At 40.4% G+C, this 27,213-nt stretch overlaps 1 protein-coding gene across 4 annotated transcripts in view; it reads left to right on the top strand.

Annotated features, from left to right (window-relative positions):
- Positions 1 to 27,213, top strand: part of LOC149470815 (sodium channel protein type 2 subunit alpha-like) — a 214,232-nt gene that overhangs the window by 50,839 nt on the left and 136,180 nt on the right. For all 4 annotated transcript variants that reach the window (XM_089660166.1, XM_089660153.1, XM_089660173.1 and 1 more), the window contains exon 3: positions 21,985 to 22,103. In XM_089660166.1, the coding sequence (XP_089516292.1) occupies positions 21,985 to 22,103 (119 nt within the window). The remainder of the gene's footprint in view (positions 1 to 21,984; positions 22,104 to 27,213) is intronic.

Here is a 27,213-nt window from a genome sequence, read left to right as displayed (position 1 = left end):
TATAGTCTTCTTCCGCCAACAACATTCCACTGAAACTGCCCACTAAAATGACCTACTAACTGCTAAAACCAATGGCCATTACTCAATACTCATACTCCTAGACCTTTCCGCTGCCTTTGACACAGACGACCACCCGCTCCTCCTCAGTAAACTCCACTCCAATGGCCTCTGTGACCTTTCTCAGAGCACTTTCAGTGTCACATACAACAACAACTCCTCCGCTCCTCTTCCTCTTTCAGTTGGTGTACTCTAAGGCTGTGTCCTCCTTTTCTCTCTCTACACCTCCTCCCTGGGCCAACTGATAACCTTCCATGGCTTCCAATACCACATCTATGCTGATGACACCAAGATCCATCTCTCCACTCCCCAGCTCACCCCCTTAATCTCCTCAAGTATCACTAATCTACTAAGTGATACATCAGTATGGATGTCACATCACTCCCTTAAACTCAATCTTTTGAAAACCGAGCTTGTAATATTTCCTCCTCCACGATCCCCGGCTCATGACTTTACCATTAAGATCAACAGCACAACCATTGGTCCTTCCCCTCATGCCAGGGTGCTAGGTGTAATCCTAGACTGACCTCTCCTTCGGGCCCCACATCCAATCACTGGCTTAATCCTGCCGCCTCAACCTCTGCAACATTTCCAAAATCTGCCCCTTTCTGACCAATGACACCACAAAGCAACTCATCCACGCTTTTGTTATATCCTGCCTTGATTACTGCAACTCCCTCCTCACTGGTCTACCGTTACACAGGTTATCCCCCCTTCAGTCTATTATAAATGCTGCTGCTAGACTCATACACCTTACCAACTGATCAACGACTACTTCCCCTCTCTGCCAATCCCTTCATTGGCTTCCACTAACCCAACGTATAAAATTCAGAATACTAACCACAACATACAAAGCTATCCACAACACTGCCCCTAGCTACATCACCAACCTCATCCACAGATACTGTCCAAATCGCCTGCTCCGCTCCTCCCAAGACATCTTGCTCTCTAGCTTCCTCGTCACCTCCTGCGCTCACCTCCAGGACTTCTCCAGAGCCTCTCCCATCCTCTGGAACTGCCTACCCCAGTATGTCCAGTCAGCCCCCACCCTGTCAGCCTTTAGGTGATCTTTGAAAACTCACTTATTCAGGGAAGCCTACCCCACCTCCACCTAAGAACTGTACTTGAGACACCTCCATCAGATCATCCCCTGCAGCTATCACCTTTTGTACCACCTCCCCCATCCTTTAGATTGTAAGCTCCACAAGCAGGGCCCACCTATTCCTTCTGTTCTGAAATGTATTGTAATTATACTGTCTCCCTTTATATTGTAAAGTGCTGTGCAAACTGTTGTCATTATATAAATCGTGTATTATAATAATAACAATACTGGTAGGGTTTCTAGGTAAAACATTGCACTTTGACACTGTCACCATAGGGTCACTGACAAATCAAGACAAGCTCTAAAAAAAAGAAGTTTATTATTATACAGGATTTATATAGCACCAACAGTTTGCTCAGCACTTTACAATATAAAGGGAGACAATACAGCAATGATACAGTTCAATACAAGGGGATAAGCAGGGCCCTGATCCTGGGAGCTTACAATCTAATAGGATCCAGTATAGTTACTTTTCCGGTGGCCTGTGCCTTGAAATGCCACCACCTCACTATTCTCCAGCCGCTGCAGGTATTTGACTGGTGAAGGTATTCTACCTGCTTCTCCCTTGCAAGTACACAATGATGTATAAGGCAGCAGGAGAAACAATTGCACATGGTGGGAGGAGGAGATATTTGACCTACCTGATCTGTAGAATACCTGCAGTGGCTGGAGAGCACTGAAGTGGTAAAGTTCTGTTTTATATGTGCAGTGTTTATCCAAAGCTGCTACTTCCAGTGCAGTAACATACACTGAATATTTAAAGCAACAGTTTGCCAGTAATTTAAAGGGGAACTAAACCCTTGTATCTGTTTCAACCAAATAAGCTGCCATTGTGACATCTGTTTATCCTGAAGCTGCCATGGTGCTGCACATGTGATCAGTTGTGACGCCAGCCATTTGGTGGTTTGACAGTTTGGTTGAGAGCATTAGCATTCATGTCATGCCTTGAATGTAACTATCTTTTGAAACAGTTAAATTGATTTAGTTCCGCTTTAAACTCAAACAACATTTTGAGAGGGTCAGTCAGTCAGTTATATGAACAGTGGAAAAATTTTTTCCTAAATACTGTCTACAAACTCTTTAATGGTTCCAAGAACACATTTACACATTTTAAATACTTTTGGCAGTTACTGAAAGTCATGGTTGGTTGTAGATTAGCAGTTGCACTGACATTAAAGCAGAACTTTACCCATAACAGCTTGATAAAAAAAAATATTGAAAATCCGTGCAGCCGCACCACCCGCACCGAGAAATGCGGACCCGCAGGAGGGTGCCCTTAGTTCTAATGGCATGTCACCCACACTGGAAAACGCAACCGTACTGGGAACCGAGGTTCCTGTGCAGGCTGCATTTTCAAAAGAAGTGCAGGGACTTCTCTGAGTGTCACGGGGCACGGGAGTCCATTCAAATGAATGGACTCTCTTGCCTTCGCAAAACGCGGCCCGCACGGCTGCATATATGTGAACTGGGGCTTATTCCATATTAATTATTATGCTACCAAAATTATTGGGTGCTGTAAATTGCCTTCAGCTTTGTTCCTGATTCTTCTTGCTGATGGCTGCCATTTTGCTGATGCTCACAACATCTGAACATCAGTAAATCAAAAGCAGAACTAAACCCATTGATTAATGGTTTAAAAACACAGTTACATTCCTGGAATGCTAGGATTGCTAACTGTCACGGGTGCTTGTGTCCTTAACCAAACTGTCATGCCATCAAATGGCTGATGTCATAACTGATCACATGTGTAGCATCCAGGGGCAGACTGACAACTTATGGGGCCCCTGGGCAATAATGGATCATGGGGCCCGTGTCCTTGCCCAAACTCAAAAAAGCCTATGAAAAAGGTACCAGGGGCATTTCATGGGGCCCCCTACTGACCCCGGGCCCTCGGGCAGTGCCCGAATTTCCAAATGGTCAGTCCACCCCTGGTAGCATCATGGCAGTTGCAGATCAAACAGAAGCAGCTTCCTTGGCTGTAAAAGATAGGAGGATTTAATTCTGCGTTAAGGGCTCATTGACGTCATGATGCACAGACTTGAGTTTTTCTGCATGTGTTCTGCAAGGCAACAAAAAAAAAATTGTTCTCTATGTGCCCTGTTCACACCACAATGCTAGTATTGTGCAAATTTTTCTGTGCACGGATCTGCAATGTGTATCAAACTCATTGCAACGTGCATGAAAACTGATGTAAACTGATGTCTCTGTAAGTGAAATCTGCATGTCAGTTTCCATCAGTTTTTCTGATGGAAGCAAATCGACCTCTAAAAATTTGTCAGTACCTAAAAATGGAGAGCAAATGAGCATGTGCAAAGCAGGGTGAGACAGTGTATTACTGGATTTTAAACAGTATAGCCACTTATTTTTAAGGTTTTACATAGCTATACCTGAAAAGGGGCCAGGTTGAAGTGACCTAGCAAGACTTAATTTTCTGACTAAAGTTCCACTTTAAATTACAACAGATTTTAGCCCTGATTCCCACTTGAGGGTATGTAGCTTGAGGCCTCATTCATACCATGGTGCAGAGACATGAGTTTTTCTGCACGCATTCTGCAAGGGGAAAAAAAACAATTGTTCTCTATGTGCCCTGTTCACACCACAACCCTAGTATTGTGCAGATTTTTTCTGTGCAGGAATCTGCAACATGTATAAATCTCACTGAAACACGCATGAAAACTGATGTAGACTTGTGTCTCTGCGAGTGAAATATGTTCATTCTTTTCCATCAGTTTTTCTACATGTATGGTGCGAATGAAGCCTAAAGCTCAAAGCTCCACAAAGAGCGGAAAAGATAGAACTCGACACTTCAGCACTCTGAAACGGATAGCGGCGCTTGTAGCATAGTCCAATAGTCATATGGTCCTGTCACAGCCCGGACTGGAAAGAACAGGCAGCGCAGCCCTCCTCAGACTGGGGAAATCCAACGCTAGTCAAAAACATAAAAAAGAGAGGGTGCATTATCTTATCATTACACTTTATTAAAGGATGTAAAATACAAATATTATATACACAAGGCAAGTGAGCTTAAAAGCATATATTACATAAAGCACACATTATGGACCTCTTTCCACCTCTAAAGAGAGACAAAATGGCAAGACCAGCTGATGCGTTTCGGGGACCTAATCCCCCTTCTTCAGAGCTAGGCTGGTCCCTCCCAGAACTCAGACTCCTTATATAGATGACATTGTTTGATTGTGCAGCCCACCTACCACTAGAGGGTGGGGAACAGGGGGAGGAGGTTCTATCACGAAGACGCCACCTCCTAACCATATTCTATGTGTATAAAAGCATATAACAAAACTTAAAGCGTGATAACACATAATATACAGCCCACCGCAGGCAGTAAAAATAAATATAAAAATATGGAACAAACTGAAGAGTGATGTTATAGGTCAAACTTGTGATAAAAACAATGATGCTAATGATATTGTATTATAGAGAGAGATGTCAGAGTTACCATTTTCTATATATACCACTGAACCCAGGAGGAGCTCATCCATCCGCTCCTCCACAACACCACCACTAACATCATTCTTCAGTTTGTTACATATTTTGTATATTATTACTACCTTTGGTGGGCTGCATTGGGATAGATCCAGAGCCTGGACTAGCTGAGTGACAACAGCCGACACTAGCGTGCTGTCAGCTGAAAAGGGGTCATAGAAGTGCAGAATGAAGTGAACTCCTGTGACCAACAGAAGTAGGTCCAAAAGAGCTTTGGCCATGCTTTTCTCTTTTTTTTTTTAAATCAATCTTTATTAACATTTTCAGGTTATATAAAAGTATCATTAAATACGTTCACAGGCAAACAAACAAAAGGAAGGAACCAGAGGACATACAGCAGCATCTATAAACCATAAATGTTGATTGTAAGTTATACATAAGCTGGGCACCAATATTACCCAGGAATGCAATTACTTTACAAAACACACCATAGAAAGCACATAGGCTGTTTGTGTAAATCCAAAAATTAAAATAAAAGGAAGAAGGAAAGGTACACACACAACCAAAAAAAGAAAAAAAAAGGGGGGGGGGTAGGGGAAATAAGGCAGAGTAAAAAAAAAAAACCCTATCCAAGGAACAACGAAAAACACCTGGGTGGGTAAAAACAGGAATATAGGGTTATACAATGTTTCATATCGGTTTGTGAGGAGGTAGCTAGACTATGAGAGCCCATACAGAAAAATCATCTGATATCTCAAAGGAATAGTACATCCATCCCTGCCATACTGCTTTACATTTCTCCCGTTGATTCCTAACCATGTGCACCCATTGCTCAGGTTCCATAATTGCATGTACTTCCCTCTTCCAATTGGAAAGTGTTGGGCAAACAGATCTAGGAATCAAGGATTTAGCTGCTTTCAGTAGATGGGGAATGATGCTTTTTTTTTTTTGTACAGCCATGCTTCTCTTTTAACAATATTTCCTTTTCACTTCATAGTTTAAGGGTACCTTCCCCATTTTTTATCCCCATTGTATTTGACACTCAGGCTTGGTTCACATATGTGGTGACGCTGCAGATCTGCACAAAAATCAGTGCAGAAGCATTACCCACACAGAAGAATGCGGACCCGCTGGCCGGTGCCATTAATTCTAATGGCACACCGCCCGCACTGGAAATCGCAACCGCACTGGGAACCAAGGTTCCTGTGTGGGCTGCAGTTTCCAAAGAAGTGCAGGGACTTCTTTCCTGCGTGTCTCGGGGTACGGGTGTCCATTCAAATGAATGGGCTCCTGTGCCGGTGCAAAATGCGGCCCGCAGGAACGCACATATGTGAAGCAGGGCTAACAGTAAAATATGTGTAAAAACCACTGTCTAACAATTGACTCAATATCTAGGAATGTGTTAGTAATTTGGAGTTTTGAGCTCAGCTTCAGGTATAATTTCACTGTTTTATTTCCCCATGTTCTTTTCATAGATGCTTCAGGAGGCAATAACTGGTGGCAAAGCTGATCCATTGGGTTGGAAAGGGAAGGAGGGGTGGTATTATTGTAGGTGTGCCTGGAATGGCTAGGTTTTTTAAAATGAGAAATGTCTGTATGTAGGAGAGCAGAGGAACAGCAGCTTTAATAATTTAAAAACCATGCTCTAGAATTGAATGCCTCTTTAAGGGGACAGATTGGTGTTGATTTACTAAAGGCTTAAGGGCTATTCCCTTAGCAAAGGAATTTTCCCTTAGCTTAGTGAATGAGGTTAAACTCTGCTGACTTCCATCATCCAATCATGGGCAAGCAAAAATACTGTTTTCCTTTCTCCTTTCATTCCTTTGTATATGCTTTGCAAAGTTAATTTTCACTGCATTTTCTAAGTTAGGGGAAAATTCCCTTGCAACGTAAACAGCCTATTTGCTTTTAGTAAATCAACTCCATTGCGGGTTTTTTTTGTGTGTTTCTCTATTTATTCTGTTCAGAACGTAAAGCAGAGAATAGCAATAAGGTTCTTTAGTAAGAAACATACTTCCACATTAATAATTTTGCTGTCAAAATTAATGGGTGATGTAAATTGCCTCCAGCATTGTTCCTGTTTCTTCTTGCCAGAGGCTGCCATTTTGTTGAAGCCCAGAGCCACGAGCAGCAGTAAACCTTTAAGCAGTCAGCACAAATTTGGCACAGTGCCCAAAAATAGAGAGCAACTGAGCATGTGCAGAGCATTATTGGATTTTAAACAATATAGGCACTTATTTTTAGTGTTTTACATATCTATACCAGCGAAAGGGGCCAGCAGGAAGGGATCTAGCAGGACTTAATTTTCTGACTAAAGAAACAAACTAAAAATCATTTCTATTTTTTAGCCAGATGAAAAACTGCTAAATTGTTATATTTTCCATTTTTTTTGCCAGCAATTGGAGTACTGGGCTTCTTTTAACATGTTTACCAGGTCCATCCTAATTGATCAAGCTTGTTTTTCAAAATTCAGTAGCTAAAATGATAAACATACAGCTAAGAAACAGAGTCATTCAGACAAAACCTACAATAATACTAAGCAAAGAAAGATCAAAGGTGTAAACACCAAGAATGATCGTAACGCACCAACCCCTTGGACTGAAACCAGTGGTCTAATGCAAGGAGTGGTCTAATGCATTAGGGGTCTAATGCAAGGAATGACCAGAATATATACAGTATATATATATATATATTTGTGTGCCGGTTAGAAATTGGTGCCCTGGCAAGCTATATGTAAGTTCACAGTGTGAAGCAATGAGAAACAATATAAAACAATCTGACAGAAGCTTATGTAAGCTAGATAAAGCAGGCAGCTATAGAACACACTACTAATCTTACTCTGGAAATGCTGCTTCGTTCCAGCATGGGTGTGCTGTGCGGCTGTAGGAGACAAAAAGGGGAGGGAGAGAGAAGTACAACAACCACAGTGTAGCATGGAAAGTGTAATTTTAATTGAAAATGTAAAAAAAAGAGTTAAATAGGCAGACAGGTAGCCAGGATGCTGATGGTCAAGGCAAGGCTTCCTGGTTACCTGTCCGAACTCTGTCCAAGAGGCTACCTGACTGTCATGCTCAGCTCCTTTTTAACTTTGTGAATGTTTCTTTTTTACATTTTCTATTAAAATTACACTTTACATGGTACACTATGGTTGTTTTGCTTCTCTCCCCCTCCCCTCTTTTTGTCTCCAACAACCACAATGATATAGGTCTCCTAATGGGTCAGCTCTGTATAGGTCCCTACAGACTTGCAGACACCCTCAGAAAGCAAACAGCATCTGGTGTTCTCTCTCTCTTTAGAAAAATCTAATAATGTTTTGTGGCATCGGAGACATCGTATGTAAAATTTTAATTAAAACGATTTTTAAAAAATGTATTGTAATAAAGTATAAACTAAAAAAAACAAATTGACCTTTAGGCCCCTTTCCGTATGTCCGTTTTTCATCTGTCCATTTAAGGATGAAAAACGGACACCCATGTATCTCTATGGACTAGTGGATGTAAACGGATGATCATCTGTTTACATCCGTTAATGTCCACATCCATTAACATCCATTTTTTTGAATGGAAGAAAACCCTATTTTGCTTCCGTTAAAAAAACGGAACGGATGAAAAATGGGTGTAAGTGGACAAAAAGGATGTAAACGGACAAAAACGGATGTAGGCAGACAAAAACAGATGTAGACGGATGTAAGCAAAAGTAAGTAAGTAAGGCAAAAACTGATGGAAATGGATGAAAAACAGATGTAAATGGACAAAAGTGGATGTATACGGATGTAAACGGCCGAAAACATTGATGTAATCGGATGAAAACAGACAGAAACTGGATCCAAAATAATGTAAAAAGGATGAAAAACTGATGTGAACTGATGAAAAACTGATGTGAACTGATGCAAACTGATGTGAACTGATCCACCTGTGTGAAAAGACCCTAAAAAATTGCTTTTTCACTTTAAATATGTCTGTTTTCAATAAATCATTTCACATAACCTGAAATTTAAAATTTAGCAAGGTGATTCATTCTACCAGAATGTAAACAGATCCATATCTGTAGTTTGTGGCTATACTATTTCACTTTGTCACAGTGAGAAAGCGTTTATATAGCAATTTAGCTGTACAGAAATTATTTGTAACATGTTTTACTGTAAAATAATGGTAGCCGTAATACAATTACAGTTATAAGGACATGATCATTTTAAAGAGTTTGGTGTTCAGTTTTTTTCATTCGTTAATATGGATTTTTATTTCTGTGTGTTGCAGGGTTCATAAAGTGGGAAGGAACTTTGTTTTAGCTTTGGATAGAGTAGGTAAGAATTATAGCACCTGTCTAGCCTATAGCTGATTGCAAATCCGACAGGCTGCTTTACAGAAGTCGATTGATAGGTCGACTTCTGTAAACCCATCTGATGTGAACCAGCCTTAACACATACTGATCCTAATGTGAGGGTCTGTTTTGGTCAGCCTGACTTTGTTGGAACAGAAGTCTGTAAAACCAGCCACAGACGTTTGAAATCTTGGCCGGTTCAGCAGGAATTAGATTTGAACCGTGTATTAGCAGGCTGAATGTACCCAAGTTGATCAATCGATCCACTTGGATGCAACCAGCCTGCCAGATCTTACATGCGACTATTGCTAGTGGCTATTAAAGCCGCTAGCAATAATCACTGTCTCCTCCCAGCAGGGACGGTTTACCCCACGCACCTTAACCCCCTTCCTCACCTAGAGAACACACTGTGTTGATAGGGGAATCGAGTTGTGGTTGCAGGAAAGAAATTTGCACCATCTATGGCCTGCCTGAGCTCCAAAGCCTGACCGTAGTGAGTGCCCCTGTGTTTAGTAATACACTGCAGATAATATTGGTGCTGTATTTCAGTCAAGGACGTAATCACTTGATCTTCATTGGTCTCTGTAGTTAATGAAAAATAATTAGCAGTTAATTATTCTTAAACAATACACTTGGTCAACTGCAGAACAGAAAGCAATTAACCAACTCTGAAAAAATATGTTAGTGCTTGCCATTGTAAGAAAGCATTTTAGTAAATGGGAAGGAAAGGTTTTCAAAGCAGTTATCTGGTGATGGTTCGCAACCCAGAATCGATAACGTCCCATCACCGGCTTCCTCTTTACTGCTGCTTACCACTGGCTTTTTACCAACAATAATTACAAATAGAGCTTGGATTAACGGGATTTGTTTGCTTCAAGCAGTTTTCGCATACCCATTAAAATCTATGAGAATCGGGGGGGGGAGGGAATGGGAGGGGGCAATCCCCCCCCATGCCTTATTTTTAACCCCCCCCCCCCATGCCTGTTTTTTTTAAACTAGGAAAACTTAGAATATGTACAGACACAGCACATGATTTACTGATAGCCTCAAAAATGTTAGAAAAGACCAAAACTAAGCATGGCTAAGTAATCTGCATGCCTAAACACACACTTTTAGAGTGGAAATGCACTGCATCTGAGCACCACAAACCAAAAGGCACTATTTACATTTTTTTTTTTAATCCAAACAACTTTTATTGTCAAGACCTTAAACAAATGGAACAGTGCTTACAGAGATCACGTCTTTTAAAACAGATGATGCCTGGAGATTGTCTCACCAAAATCGCCAATGGTTCTAACGCCAAAGGAAGCAAAAAGGGCGAGAGACGGCAGCCCTGCCTTGTCCCCTTCTGCAGCCTGAATGAATCTGACAAATCCCCGTTAACCCGGATTCGGGCACTAGGGGCCGCATAGAGAAGACTCACCCAACTAATGAACTTGGAAACCAAACCGCATCTAGATAATACCTCCATAAATAAGGTCATTCCACACTATCAAATGCCTTACCCGCATCAAAAGATAAAATTGCCCTCCCCCCAGGGTTGTCCACTGGAATTTGCAAATTCAAAAAATGTCTGTGAATATTATTAGCCGTCACTCTAGAGGGAATAAACCCCAACTGATCTTTATGCAGGATATTACCAATGATCCAAGCCAGTCTAATAGCTAGAACCTGGGCCAGCAATTTAGCATCCGTATTCAGAAGGAAATAGGTCGGTAGGAGTCTGGTTTTAATCTTTTCCAGGATTCAACGATACTATAATAACAGCTTCATTCATGGAGGGGGGCAAACCATCTCTATCCATGGCAGCATTCAGGGCATTGAGAAAGGCTGGGAGGAGTTCACCGTATCTCTTATATATTTCGAATGACAATCCATCAGAGCCTGGGGATTTATTACTGGGGATACCTGCTAAAGCTTCGGATAGCTCCTCAACAGTAATTGGCATATCTCATTCTCTCTGGTCAGTCAGATATTTAAATTATTTTTAACTGCTTTCCGTCCGCCCTATAGCAGAAGTATTGCTTCAGGGCGGCATGGGTGCACAAACTTTTATACATATATATATATATATATATATATATATATGTGATTTTTTTAGTTCTGGGTAGGGGAGCACACGCACGCCCTACATGCGCCGCCATTCATGGCCTCGGTTGTCAGTCACGGGTCCCGGTCGGTGATTACTTGCCGGCGCTCGGTGATTGCCGAGCATCTCTGATGGGGGGGGGGGGAGAACTGTTTGTAAACATTACAGTTACCCCCCCGTCAGCTCCTGCACACTGCTTTGCATGGCTCTGCATAGCACAGCCATGCAAAGCAGTGTGCTTATAGTGAAGCACTAACACAGGACACAGTGTAAAACAGCACACAGTCAACCTTTTGATCGCCCCACATGTTAACCCCTTCCTGCCCAGTGCTATTAGTACAGTGTCAGTGCTTTTTATTAGATGTCAGTGACACCAAGTCAGTTCCCCCCAGTGTCAGAATAGCCGCCGCAGTCTCGCTAAAAGTCACTGATCACCGCTATTATTAGTAAAAATAAAAATTAAAAATCCCAGTATATATACCGCCATTTGTAAACACCATAACTTTCACGTATACCAATTAATTTACATGTATTGGGATTTTTTTTTAGCAAAGACATGTAGCAGAATGCATTTTGGACTAAATTTTATGACGAATTTTGATTTTTTTTAATTTTTTACTGGACATGTTTAATAGCAAAATGTAAAAAAAATATTGGTTTTTTTTCTCAAAATTGTTGGTCTTTTTTTTTCTATAGCAAAAAAAATAAAAACCGCACGGGCGATCAAATCCCGCCAAAAGAAAACTCTATTAGTGGGAAACAAAGGACGTAAAATTTCATTTGGGTGCAGCGCTGCATAACTGCGCAGCTGTCACTTAAAGTATGCAGCGCCGTAACACAAAAAAATGGCCTGGTCAGGAAGGGGGGTAAATCCTCTGGAGGGAAAGTGGTTAATATTAAAAACAAACTCCCCCATCCATCCATGTATCCATGCTTTATTTTGCTGAGAAATCACTTTGAAAACATCCCCCTAGCATTTCTGGCTGTGGCCATCTTGAGTAAGGGCAGATGATTCATGTATTATTATTATACAGGATTTATATAGCTCCAACAGTTTGCTCAGCGCTTTACAATATAAAGGGAGACAATACAGCAACAATACAGTTCAATACAAGAGGGTTAGGAGGGCCCTGATCCTGGGAGCTTACAATCTAAGAGATTGACTTCAGTCTGCTGTCAGCTGAAAATGGGTCACAGGAGTGCAGAACAAACTGCACTCCTGTGATCCACAGAAGTGCAGCCAAAAGAACTTTAGCTGTACTTCTTTACCACTTCATGTCCGGACACTTTCACCCCCTTCCTGCCCAGGCCAATTTTCAGCTTTCAGCGCTGTCACACTTTGAATGACAATTGTGCGCTCATGCAACACTGTACCCATATGCATTTTTTAGCATTTTTTTCAGACAGATAAAATTTTATTTTGGTATTTATTCACCACTGGGATTTTTAGTTGTTTTTGCTATATAAATGAAAAAGTCCAAAAATTTTGAAAAAGTGTTTTTCTTATAAAGTTTTGCAAATAAATAATCTTTCTTCATAAATCTTGGCCAAAATTTATTCAGTTATCTTTTTAGTAAAAAAATAACCCAAATTAGTTTATAACCAAAAATTATAATTTTTTAAACATTTTTATTTTATTTTTATTTTTTTTTAACATACTGTCACCCTAGCAGTACATTGTCACCATAGTGACACTCTACTACTTGTGGGGGGTGATGAAGATTTTTTTTTTTATACACTGATTGCTTTTACACACATAAAGGCTGTAAAAGCAATCATTTCTCCTTCTCTCTGGCTGCATTCTTGCAGCCATTGAGAAATACTGTGTGAGCTGTGATTGGTCACAGCTTGTCACATGGTACAAGGCTGTTGTGAGTAGCCTTGTACCAGGTGACCTCTATGATCATTCACAGATTTCACACGTAGTAAGCAATGTTGTCAGAAGTGACATCTTGCTTACACCTATTCATGTGATCACTGATTGGCCAATCAGTGATCACATGATCGGGACCTCACACAGAGGTCCCGTACAGTGATCAGTGTTCCGTTGTGTCCGGAGGACACAGCAGGCACCGGATTGCGGTGCCGTGTGATCCCAGGGAACGCGCACAATCCAAAAGGCCGGGTGCCGTTTATGAACGGCAACCCGCCCCTGGACTGCCACTGTCCGGCCGTTTATATACAGCGGCCGGACGGGAAGTGGTTAACCACTGGTCTGCTGGGGCAATTTTTGAATTTTTTTGCACTTGTTAAAATCTGTGTTTTACTAGAAATTGTAAATTGTGTAAACCCCCAAAAAGTATGTCTTTTCTGAAAGCAGAGACCCTGGAGAATAAAATGGAGATTGTTGCAATTTTTTGTTGCATGATATTTGCATAGTTATTAGCATTTACTTTCTGGAACCCATCTGCCCTTAGCTCAAGCATACAGGCAGGAGGGTGTGCTTAGCTGAGAGGACCCCTCCTGCATTCCTGAAGACTCCTGGGATGTATGGCATAATTTGCCTAGGCATGGAAACCAGGAGGTAACTGAAGAAATGTAAAAACAGTTTAAAACAAGTAAATATAATATACTTTTCTATTTACTAATGCTAGAAGCATTAGAAGCATGTAGATGCAAAATAGTCAATGTCGACTGAGACAGTAAAGTTCCACTTTAAAGCATGACAGGCCTGGTAAAATAGTGCAATTCCTGCACTACCATGCCCATAAAGAGAGAACACAGACACAACTGACACTACTGTGGAATAGGTGGAAGAGTATTTTGTCTATACAGCATATTATGTTTGTGGTCGTAAATTCAAATGTTACCTTGGAGATCAGTGTAAATTCCTCCAATACATTAATGGTCAGTACAAATTCCAATGTTACATTGAAGGTCAGTGTAAGTTCTTCTGTTACATTGATGAACAGTGTAAATTCCCCTTTTACATTGGTGGTCAGTGTCCATTTCCCTATTACATTGCTGGTCAGTGTCTATTTCCCTGTCACATTGATGGTTAGTGTAAATTCTCTTGTTACATTGGTGTTCATTGCATATTCCTCCGTTACACTGGTAATCATGCATAGTATGTGTAGCCAGTATAAATTCCCCCATTACATTGGTAGTCAGTATTAATTCTCCCAATATATTGGTAGTCAGTGTAATCTCCTTTATTACATTTGCGGCCAGTGTAAATTTACATGTAGCATTGGTGGTTAGTGTAATTTTCTCTGTTACATTAGTTGTCAGTATAAATTGCCCTGTTACGTTGTTGGTCAGTGTAAATTCCTCTAATACACTGGTGGCCAGTGTGATTTACACTTGTAGTCAGTTTAAATTTACTAATTGACGGTCAGCATCTATTCCTGTTACGCTGGTGATCAGTGTAAATTTCTCCTTTACACTTGAGAGTAGTATAAAGTTCCCTATTACATTAGTGGTTAGTGTGAATTTCCCCATTACATTGGTAATCAGTTAAAATTTACTCATTGGTTCTCAGTATGCTGTATATTCTTCTGTTACATTAGTCATGAGTGTAAATTTCCCCATAGCATTGGTGGTCAATTATATTGATTGTCAGTGTAAATTCCCTGTTACATTGGTGGTCAGTGTAAATTCCCCATTACATTGCCGGTCAGTGTGAATTTCTTTGTTACATAGGTGGTCAGTGTAAATTCCCCATTACATTGCCGGTCAGGGTGAATTATTTTGTTACGTTGGTGGTCAGTGTAAATTCACCTTTACATTGCCAGTCAGTGTGAATTCTTTTGTTACGTTGGTAGTCAGTGTACATTGCCCATTACATTGCCGGTCAGTGTGAATTCCTTTGTTACGTTGGTGGTCAGTGTAAATTTCCCATTACATTGCCGGACAATGTGAATTCCTTTGTTACGTTGGTGGTCAGTGTAAATTCCCTTATTACATTTCCGGTCAGTGTGAATTATTTTGTTACGTTGGTGGTCAGTGTAAATTCCCCTTTACATTGCCGGTCAGTGTGAATTCCTTTGTTACATTGGTGGTCAGTGTAAATTCCCCATTACATTGCCGGTCAGTGTGAATTCCTTTGTTACTTTGGTGGCCATTGTAAATTCACCCGTTACATTGGTGGTTAGCATAAATTCCTCTGTTATATTGGTGGCCAATGCAAATGACACTAACATGAAGAGAGTTAGAGCACAAACAGAGGGAAAGCTCCCTTTACTCATGTTAACATTTAGGCTTCATGCACACTGGGGCTTTTATCACAAACGCACTTAAACTGTATTTTTGCAAATGTGTTTAGGTCCGTCAAGTGCTTGGACATTTATTTATTTCATTGGCCATATTAATAATTTATTCTGGTCATTAGAATAAAAAAATGCTCAAGTATACTAGCGGTTAGGCATGTTTGGAATGTGTTTGCGCGTGTTTACCTGCGTTTAGTCGTGCCAGGTGGTTTTTATGCTCGAAAGCTCCTGTCCTGAACATGACTTTGCTGTTGGCCTATAGAGTGCATAGACATATAGGCCAACATGGAGGCGAGTTTAAAGGCAGAGAAAAAAAAAGCTCAAATGGCTTTATAAGCAGCGGTTTTGATCCAGAGTGGTCAGCTGAGCAGAGAAAATGAGAGACATAACACACATTATGTATTTGTATTTTCTCCTTGTTGGAGATTTGTGTCTTTACTGATGTTTTCTGCTAGGAAAAAGGAATTCATGAAGCTTGTGCCCTGTTCCTCCCTCTCTCTGCTCACTGGTCTGGCAGCTGTGGATGATTAACAAAAGCATTCCTGGTGTCACAATACATTTTACACAAGTAGAGAATGAATGGATCTTTCCCTCTAGCTCCGTTCTGCCTTATTCTATAATTGACACTTTTAAAGTGATACAAAACCCAGGACTCTAAATTCATTATATTTTATCTCCCACAGTACCTAGAACATGGAAATGCAATTATTTTAGTAAATATAAACTGCTAAATACCTTTTCTCATCAGCAGTTAGAGCAGTCTTGTCACTTCTATTCGTGTTAAGCAGAACACTGGTTAAAGCTTGTAGGAGGAGTTTTCTTTCTGCTCTAGGAGGATGCAGAACCCCTGACCTCTGTCTGGACAGTGCTGATTGGCCCTGTGCTGATCACATACACCCTCCCAAGAAAAAAAAAACAAAACTCTATAGCAATACACACCAAACTGATCATGTGCATGTGACCAGGGGTTCAGTCTGTATGAGGTAGTCATTTCAACAAGAGGAGGAGCAGAGAAGTTAGGATCAAACAGCCTTTTTACACAATGCAGAGGATTAACCCCTTAGGTTCCACAGTGAGTATAACAAGCATGCTTTACTGCATATACAGACTGATTTTACTGTTGCGGGTTTAATAGCATTTTAAGTGCTCCTGGTCCCCCCTCTGCTTTGCAGGAATGATCACAGTGTGACAAGTGCCATCTGCCAAGCAATACCAGGACAGGGTCCTTTAGCAGTCAAAACAAAAATTCCAGAGCTTGACCTCCCCAGAAGCTATAACTTTCTGCAGCAGCAAAGGCTGCAGGTCCTGCCCTATTTGCACCCTTCTCCTGCTGAAGAGCCCAAAGCAGCCCTGGGCCCTGCCAAGTATCATTGACTCACTCTCTCCTCTTTATAGGAAGTACTTAATACCCATCAAAATCAGGTGGTGGATTCACAATACTCCCCCTAACATTTTCGCTTCACGGAGAGCCAACAGCGGTGTGCCAGCAAAATAAAGCTTCAAAGTTGAGTATTTTTACTGGCAGGTCAACTGCTGGTCAGAAGGAGGTCAACTACAGATCATATGCACCTGTCAGTGAATTTTGAATGATCTCAGAAATATTTCAGACTGATGTCCAAGTGATGCCATAGACACAAGCCCAAAGCCTGTCAACCCAGGCCCTTTCAGACATCAAATACTGGCATTGTGCAATTGTTGGCTTGAAAGGCTGGTAATATCAAGCATGAATGTTGGTGACCCTACTGGGCAATAAGTACTGAATTTAGACCTAATATTCTAAATTCACTATATGCCAAACATTTTGTTGCAATACTTCCACTGGCACCTTCCAACATTCTGAGATGAGAAAGGGGAATATCCTTTAAAGTAGAACAAAATGCATAACTTTTTTTTTTTTCTTTTTTTTTAATTTGGGTAGAGTGAGTTTCACAAATATCTGAGAGCCGGAAAAATCAGTTTTATATATTACCTGATCAGATTTGAATGAATTAATAGGCTTTAATTGGAGCTTTTTTATTTTTTGTTGTTAGCATAATATGATTTAGAACAACAAAAAAAATAGTAAAACAAAGCAAAGAAATGCCAAATAAACTTGAGGCAATCAATGTTCCCCTTCACATCAGGAACCCTATCAGAATCCCCCTTACATCAGATTCCCCATCAGAACCCTGTTACATCAGAGTCCTCCTTGCATCAGCATTCCCATTTAACTCGGAGTATTGATGAGAGTCCTCATCAGGGTCTATCTGTTAGAAATTCTGTATATAGCCCTACAGAACAGACAGTGTACAGTCCACATGTGCTTTTCTGTTTCACTACTACAAGGAAGACAGGAAACTGTATTTAGAGAAAAGACAGAGTGTTTATCATAGATGCAGCTACAAACTTATAAACACCGCCATCTACTGGTTGAGGAATATATCTCTACTGAGTACTGATGTAGTTGTTGCACAGAATACAAAAACACTATGTTCCAACACCCCCGCTCAAGAACTGCTCCTCATATTAGTGTAATCTCAGATCTCAGTTCTATAAATCTGTTTAGGTTCACTAAGAGATGTCATCTCTTTATCAGTAGCTCTAATCCACTTTTGTTTCTCATGGGTTGGAAGTATTTGCATTTCATCCCATGAATCTAGCTCTGGTTTTAATGCCATGTGAGAAACATAGGACAGATGTTTGACTGGGATTCCTTTATTGCTTCTGGTGGATTTCCTGATTGAAATCTCTTGTCTCCTGGTTTCTTCTTTAACTGTATTTGGATTATCTGCATTATTTTCAATTTCTGTGTCACTTTGTTGCTTATCTTTATGTGACACTGATGTGGAATTTCCTTCAGTTTGAAGTGTTTGTGTTAGTTGCTGAAATTTTGAACACACTGAAGTTTCATGAACAATTATACTTCTGCTGATGGTTACTTTGTTTGTGTCTTGGTGTAGAATTCTGTATCCTTTTTGAAATTCACTGTACCCCACAAGTATACCTTCCTTTGCATTAGCATCCCATTTTGTACGTTTTTCTTTTGGAAAGGCTTTGCTTCCAAATAGTCAATTTTGGAAATAGCATGCAGTCATAATTGCCTCCCCCCAGTATGTGGTTGGCATCAAACAGTGTGGTTCTTCCACTCTCACATAGAGTATGGTTCATTCTTTATGCAACCCTGTTTTGTTCTGGGTTGTACGGTACGGTAGTTTGAAATAATATGCCATGCTCTCTGAGAATTGCTTGTATGTTATCACCTGTATATTCAGTTCTATTGTCTGTGTGCAATACACTCAGCATTTTGCCAAATTTGTTGCTTACGTGAGCCAAATACTGTTCATGTGTCTCTGGTACTTCACTTTTGTTGTGTAATAGATATAGTATAGTATACCTGGAGTAATCATTTATAAAAGTGAGAAAATACCTCTTCTTTCCTGGAGTCAATTCTTCCATTGTATCGCAAAGATCTGAATTAATTTCAGAGGTGTTTTAGCTCTGCTGTTAGTCAGCTTTGGAAAGGCATTTATTCTCATGTTTCCTTTTATACAGCTGGTGCATTTCATTGTTTAATCACATGGACTCATTTTTATTCGACCTGCTTAGTCATTCTGTTAATTTTTTTATTATGTCAGGACTTCTGTGCCCAAGTCGTCTGTGACATGTGTGAATGCAGTTTGAATGTTTTTCCTCCTTGGAAGTATTAACCACTTAATTTCAGTTCAGCTGATAATTGTAGCCTTTGCAAGTAAAATATCCCCTTTTGTGATGGCATGACTGTTACCTTGAAAGGTTACTACAATGCCTTATTTTATGAACTTTTTCACTGACAAAAGATTAGTTTTAAAAGCAGGGACATACAGGACACTTTTCGCAGGTATCTTTCTGGTGACACTCTGGAAAATATGACAGTAAAGAATACCGTCTCCATTTCTTCTAATTCCATTATTTGTCTATTAGCTGTGGTGATTTTTTCTGTTTTACTCTGGTCAAGGTGAATAAAGAAATTTCTGTTATTTGTCATGTGACTCATTGCTCCTGAATCAGCATACCATGCCTGCAAAGATTAGGTGAAAATTTTGGATTGAAAAACATATTCATTATCTGAAGAAAAATCTGTTTCTTCCTTCACAGTTTTAGCCTTTTTTAGTTTAGTTTATTTTTGCATTTTAGCTTTCCAGATTCTGCAGTCTACTTTTGAATTGCCTTGTTTCTTGCACACAAAGCACTCATGTTCTTGCATGTTACTGTTTTTATTCCAATTTTGTGTCTTTAATGCAGACTCTGCACCAGAAGCACTGTCACTTTTAATTATTTTTGTTTTATGCTTATATTCATCCACAAGCTTGTCCTTAACATATTCCAATGTCAGTTCATCATCTGGACATGCATCAAGTGTTGTGACAAGCGTTTCATAACTTTTTGAGAAACCATTAAATAACAGTGCTGCAGCATGAAAATCTGTTATTTCTTCTCCTATACTTCTCAGACATTCAACCATTTCCAAGGTGTGCCTTATGTAATCCTGCATATCCTAGCCTTTCAACAGCTTAGTTTGGTATAGCTTTCTAATCAAATACAGTTTATTGCTGAGATTAGCTCTTTCATGCACCTTTTGTAATCCTTCCCACATTTTATTAGCAGTTTCACAGTTACATATATGCATTATTTTGATCATCTGCTATGACAAGAGAGATTGTGCTCTGAGCTGCCTGATCTTTCTCTAGCCACTAGTTTGAAATTTGTTCTGATCTGACTTCACTTATACATTTCCATGTACCATCTTTTATTAGCATTTTGTTAGATTTGCAAAATAAAGCTTTGTTGCAGCTGTGTTACTGGCAATTTTATTTTATTCTGTTGCAGTCTTCTTTCTGTTGCTGTATCTTGCACTTATTTGCTGTAGCAGGCTTTGACTGGGCATCTGGGCCCATAACCTGTTAGAAATTCTGTATATAGCCCTACATAACAGACATTGCAATCCACATGTGCAGGATACTTTATTCAGAGAAAAGACAAAGTGGAGATAGACATAGATGGAGCTACAAACTTATAAACATTGCCATCTAGTGGTTGAGGAATATATCTCTACTGAATATTGATGTAGTTGTTGCACAGAATACATGAACACTGTATTCCAACACCATCTTACATCAGAGGGCTTGATGAAATCTTGCAGCAAACCTGCTTTTGCCCACAGGCTGTAGTTTGGGGACCCCTCATTAGATCAAAGAGAGAAACAATGAAAGAAAAGAGAGGGGCATAGAAATATGATTCTAAGAAAGGGAAAGTCCTTCCAAAGAGGGACAGATGGGAGCTATGTAGGCATGCCTCACAAAGTGTGTGAAGTAGTCATACTATCTCTGTATTAGTCTTAAGATCTGTTAGTACCATATGTATAATGATAGTCCTTGTTACTCCATAGCGTTTTCTACAGAAAAGGTTCTCCAGACTATATCTGGATAAAATACTCTGGCACAGCATGTAAATGTTTTGAAAACCTGAGGTTTCATTTGGCAAGTGCTTCCAGAATATTGCTTTGTCATCTGCTATTTATGGAGACATTACCACAAATGTCTCTTGTAGCTACAGTCAGCAAGACAGAGGACACTCTCAAAAACTCTAAATGTGAAGTTGGTTTGCATTTAAGTGCTAAAATAGCTTTTGAAAATCACTATAACCTTTTATTACTGAGCAAAAGCTTATATTAACACAATGGCGATAAAAGTGTCATCCAGCCAGCAGTCTGCTGTAAGCCCAGAAAGTTTTACTTTGGTGTAACTGCCATAGGTTTATTATTCAATGTTATCTTAAAGGGAAAAAAAAACCTTTTTTAACTCCTAAAAGATATAAAAGACACACATGAATGCAGCTCTGTATTTTAAAATGTATTTTTTCTAATGCAAGAGGTGTAAGTATCTAAATTTGACTTGGAAATAGCCCTGCACAGTAAACTTCCAGGTTTTATTCTCAAGGGTTAATTGAACAAGCTGAAGTTAGAAGCTGATTGGCTACCATGCACAGCTGTATCAGATTTTGCACTCTCCGGTTTTAGTAAATCAACCCCTCTGTGTCTTTGCACACATAGGCGTTTACAGGCATTTAGAGGCATGAGCATATAGAGGCAGAAAAGCCCAGTTCAGTTCAGTAGAGGAGCGCCAAAAATGCTTAATGTGCCTAAACGCGTGTAAATGCATCTAAATTCTAGGCAGGTTCAGCGCTGGAGCGTTCATTCATTCAAGTAGCCAGAATAAATTAATATTCTGGCCAAAGCAATAAATGAACACCCAGATGCTTGCACCTAAACATGTTTGCAAAATGCGTATTTGTGCATGTTTTAAAGCTGCTTTTTTCGTCCCCTGGAGCAAACGTGTCCACAGGAGGAAAAAAAAGTCTTGTGTGCATGAGGCCTTACTGTCCAGTGACAGGGTAGAGCTGGGTAGGGGACCTATCTGTAAGTGAAAGTGACACTGCAGCAGTGAAAGATCAGGTTTCTTCCTTGCCTATCAGGACTAGGCTGTGTGGTAGGAATAGGTAAATCTCATAAATCTCAGTACTGGTTGGACATGAATACAAATCTTTCGGGAGGTAAAACAGCTCTCACACACATATATAAAGTATATCATCTATGTATTTTGCTGTTTGCCTAGAGTGCAGGTTACTATCATCTGAAAAATGGAAAATGATTACTAGTCGTGTGTTAATATGACTGTACTGTACATATGAACTATGATGATTACTTTGCTGTAACATTACTAATGAATCTTGTCTTTTTTTCCTTCCAGACATTTATAGTATTGAATAGAGGGAAGACAATCTTCCGCTTCAGTGCCACGTCTGCCTTGTATATTTTAACTCCCTTTAATCCCATTAGAAAAATATCAATAAAGATTTTGGTACATTCATATCCTTTTCTGGTAAATAGTCTTGACACTGGAATACATGGTTTCAGGGGCAGACTTCTTGTCTGCAGAAACCCTGAAAAGTGTAAGGAGCCAGCCAGTGTTTTATACTTGTATTTGCATGAGACGGAATATTCATTTTACGTTTATTGCCTTTTTTTTATATATGTTTTGTTTGCCAGTAGGGAATCCCTAGCCCAGTTTAATGGAGCATCCTAGACAATATAAAGATGATCTCCAAAGTGAAAAAGAGTTGACATCATGTTCAGAGATTTGTGTATTAGCTTGGTGTCCATTTTATCGGTTTTTACAGCTCTCTGCAGTCTTCATTTACTGAGCTCACATCCCACTAGCCTAGACAATGGGATCGATTTATTAAAGGAATATAGGCTGTTCACTTAGCAATGTAGTTGTTCACTTTGTCATTTGAATAAGGGTTACCTTGAATACCCAATTATATGTGAGGAAAAAAAAAAAACAGGATATTTGGTAGCCCATGATTGGTTAATCAAAGTGAACACAGTTACACCCTATTTGTTAATATGCACTTTCCAGAATGACTGTGGTTGACTTTCTAAACAGTTAGTCTAGGTTGAAACCTATGCAGGTTGCGTTTGAGGCGTTTCTGCATTGCGTTTTGCCTTTTTGCACTTGCATCTTTGCCTCTTTTTGGATGCGTTTTTGTTGTGTTTTTGTGGTGTTTTTTTAATTTTTTTCATTTTTCTTGTTGCTAGGCAGATTTTAAACACAAAATGCATAAAAAAACATGGCAAAAATGCAATACATGCTTTTCTGCAGCATTCCCATTCAAGTCTATAGAAGTAAAAATGTAACGTTTTGCATTCAAAAAAGTCCCTGACCCTTTCTAAAAAACACACTGGGTGAAAACGCAGAGAGGTGAACCTGTCCCATAGGAAATCATGTTAAAATGACTGTACTGTGTTTCTGAAAAATGCTGCAGAAAGCGTGAACCTAGGGTTAGAGAATGTTCACTTAGTGGGAGAGATGTACTAAGGGAGTGGACACTGGTCTCCTAGAAAAGCAGGGCCATCTTAACCCCTTGGCACCGGCGCCTCCCGGCCCTTTAAGGGTTTCAGAAGCCAGGAGGCAGGGTGGAGTTTAGGGTCATGTTACAGCCGTGACGGCGGGAAAGGTCCTGATCGAAAGAGGACATTGGGACCTTTCCGTGAGTACCAGACATGTGTGCTGGGAGCGGTCTCAGCACATGTTTTTTTTTAATAAAACACAAATGTGCGGCCGTTAAAGGTCTAGGCCCAGACGCCGGGAGGCCGCACATTTGCGTTCGCCCCGTGCCAAGAGGTTAATGCATGGGGGCCCCATGATAATCTTGCATTACACCATACTTTCCAACTGTTCTGGATTTGCCAGGACAGTCACGCTTTTTATAAGCCGTGCCCTTGGCAGCATCCAGGAATCTGGGCTGCAGAGACAGCAGCAGCCTGTCAGTCAGCTAAATCTACAATTGGAATGACATCTTCCCCTGCTAATTGTTTAAAATTGGTTTTATTAAAGTACTAATAAATATACTGTATGTGTAGTTCTATCAACTATTTATACTTTCATTATTGAGAGTAGGTGCATAAATTGGGGAAGGCTAGTAGAGGCCTTAGCACATTACTTTGCCCAGGGGCCCATGATGCTATTAAGACGGCCCTGTAAAAAAGTTTTACTTAGCTTTAATTAATAGTATTTAAAGCTGTAGTAAACTGCATCAAAAGAAAAAAACATTCCCTGCAAGGCAATAGCATAATGTATTAGAATGCATCGCATACTAGCACATTATGTAAAACTTACCTTAAAATGAAGCCCTCCGGCAGTGTGCTGTCATCGCTGTAAAGGCTTCCATCTTCAGCCGGTTTTCCTTCCGGGTTCACGAATTCCAGCCTTCTCACTGGCTGAGCTGCGATGACGTCATTTCCACGCTTGCGCACAGGTGTCATGGGCCATGGCACACAGCTCTGAAGGAATGGCACCGGTATGCCGTTCCTTCAGAGTGAATGCGGTAGTTAAAAAAACCCAAATATATTAATTTTATTATAAGCTTACCTGTAAGTAAAAATGAACAAAGTGGCTGTACCAGGTACTTGTTTTTTCCCTACTCATCTTTTCTGACTGTTTTTCAATGGCTAGGGTCATTGTCACTACTGGTAGCATGAGGCGATACCTGGACCCTACAGAGGTTGCACAGACAGTCTAACTCCTCCAGAATGGAACATCAATACGTGCCATTGCCAGTAGGTTTGCTGTGTCTCTCAGCACAGTCTCAAGAGCATGGAGGAGATGCCAGGAGACAGGCAGTTACTCTGGAAGAGCTGGGAAGGGCCGTAGAAGGTCCTTTACCCATCAGCAGGACCAGTATCTGCTCCTTTGTGCAAGGAGGAACAGAATGAGCACAGAATGAGCACTGCCAGAGCTCTACAAAATTACCTCCAGCAGGCCACTGGTGTGAATATCTCTGAGCAAACAATCAGAAACAGACTTCATGAGGGTGGCCTGAGTCCTTGACATCCTCTGGTGGACCCTGTGCTCTCTGCCTGGTACCATAAAGCTTGATTGAACACTAGAATTGGCAGGTATGCCACTGGCGCCCTGTGCTATTCACAGATGAGAGCACATGTGACAGACATGAAAGGGTCTGGAGAACCTGTGGAGAACGTTATGCTGCCTGTAACATTGATCAGCACGACCGTTTTGGTGGTGGGTCAGTGATGGTCTGGGGAGGCATATCCATGGAGGGACACACAGACCTCTACAGGCTAGACAATGGCACCCTGACTACCATTAGGTATCGGGGTGAAATCCTTGGACCCATTGTCAGACCCTACACTGGTGCAGTGGGTCCTGGGTTCCTCCTGGTGCATGACAATGCCCTGCCTCATGTGACTAGAGTGTGCAGGCAGTTCCTGGAGGATGACGGAATTGATACCATTGAATGGCCCCCACGTTCGCCTGGCCTAAATCTAATAGAACACCTCTGGGATATCATGTTTCGGTCCATCTGACACCGCCAGGTTGCATCTCAGACTGTCCAGGAGCTCAGTGGTGCTCTGGTCCAGATCTGGGAGGAAATACGCCAGGACACCATCCATCATCTCATTAGGAGTATGCTCCAACGTTGTCAGGCATGTATACAAGCACAGGGAGCCATACAAACTACTGAGTACCATTTTGAGTTGCTGCAATGAAATTTCAGCAAAATGGATTAGGTTCACTTTGATTTTCGGAGTGTCTTTGAATTCAGTCCTCTGTAGGTTGATCATTTGCATTTCCATCAAATAGTGTGCATCCTTATGTTCCTAACACATTGCCCAGTCCATATCAGTGTAGATATTTTTCCCCACTGAGATCTGATGTATTTTCAAAGTGTTCCCTTACATTTTTTATAGCAGTGTATATATATATATATATATATATATATATATATATATATTTTTTTTTTTTTCCTTTCATTTCTGTTTTAAACTGAATGGGTTGTTTTACAAGGTGAGGATTCACATATACTTCAATGAATGGTTTGTTATTGGTTTACACTGTAATCAAAGTACAGAAAAATATGAATTAGGATGTTAATTACATCTGTTCACACTTGTGCAACTTCAAAATCAATCGCTTTACATTGCGACTTTACAGTGCAACTTGATGTAACTTTGGATGAGTGTGACTTTGGTGTGACTTTGGCTTTGACCAATGATGATTGTTTGTGCTCTACAAAGTCACACACAAGTCACATGTGTATCGTTCAGGTGTGACTTTCATGTGACTTTTGAGGGTTTATATTGTTTATGGCCTTCAAGGCACATGAAAGTCAGACCAAAGTAGTGCAGGAACTACTTTCAAGTCTGCGACTTAAAGTAGCACAGATAAGAATGGTACTCAATGGGAAACATGGGGTAAGACTTGTAATGCGTCTTTGGACCCCAAAGTAGTATGACAAGTCACACAAGTGTGAACGGGCTCTTAGTGAACCAGCACAGTGGTCTGACTACTGTAATGATTCAGAGCTCCGCAAGGTATTCTTCTTTACATGCTCTACATACAGTAAAACCACATTTTGAAGACTCTGTGCTACCATGCTGCTAATAATAGGACCTATTAATACACAGAAGTGCTGAGTGCACTTTCCACCATAAATTAGATCCATGATTAGATTTTACATGGCGCCTGTATGACAAAAGAGCGCATCATATGCAGTCATTACACTTCCATCCATTGTCAGGTGGGGGTTTCTAGGAAGCAATATAGGGGTAATGTTGTTAATTTTATATTTAGTTTGTATATTACAGGGGATATCCAATGTAACACCATAACATGATGATAATTTAAAGGGAGATCTCCTTTAATTTAAATGATGTAAAATGGTTAGCTATCTATCGTACATCATACTGGTTGATCAATTGTGCCCCATCACTGTCGTCCACTTGGCCATGCTGAACATGTTATTCATAAATTTGGCTCACCCCATTTGTTTATCAGCTTTAAATAGAACTAAAGGTAAAATCACAGCTCCCTGCCTACTAAAGCTCAGGAATGCTGCATAAAACATGTTCTTTAGGAGGTTGTAGAGGAGAGATGGCTGCAGATATGTAGGAGGATTTGTTTCTTCTCTGTGGCCACCTGAGGCCAGTCACATCACTGGGTATATGAAAGGGATTACAACCAGTTTAAGAAAATTTACCCTCTCTATATTTCCTGATGACTGTCACTAGGAAGTTACATAGTTATATGTAACTGTAACCTGTACGTTTCCATCCGACTGCCATCTGATCTGACGGACAGAAGGGGAACAGATACCCATCTGTCTCTTTTTGACGGATTGGATTGGATGTCGGCGGGTGTAAACAGACACGTCTGTTTACTCCCACTGCTCCATAGAGGAGAATAGAGGTTCCAATCGTGTCTGCCCGAAAAACGGGCAGGCAGACCCCATTCAGTACATCCATGGGATCCTTTCCCAGCAGCCTTACTTGCTGGACCACCAGGTGAAATAAAGGGGGAAAAAGCCTATAAAAAACAAATACAACCACCACATATAATGGTTGGTAAGCTGCAATATACTGTATTTCATTTTTTTGGGGGATTTAATAATGCTTT

The sequence above is a fragment of the Staurois parvus genome, unplaced genomic scaffold (genome assembly GCF_062004578.1).
Source record: "Staurois parvus isolate SC_StPar_1 unplaced genomic scaffold, SC_StPar_1.0 ptg000031l, whole genome shotgun sequence".
Classification (NCBI taxonomy): Eukaryota; Metazoa; Chordata; class Amphibia; order Anura; family Ranidae; genus Staurois; species Staurois parvus.
Note: the sequence above shows the minus strand (reverse complement) of the source record. Positions and strands in the feature narration are given on the sequence as shown.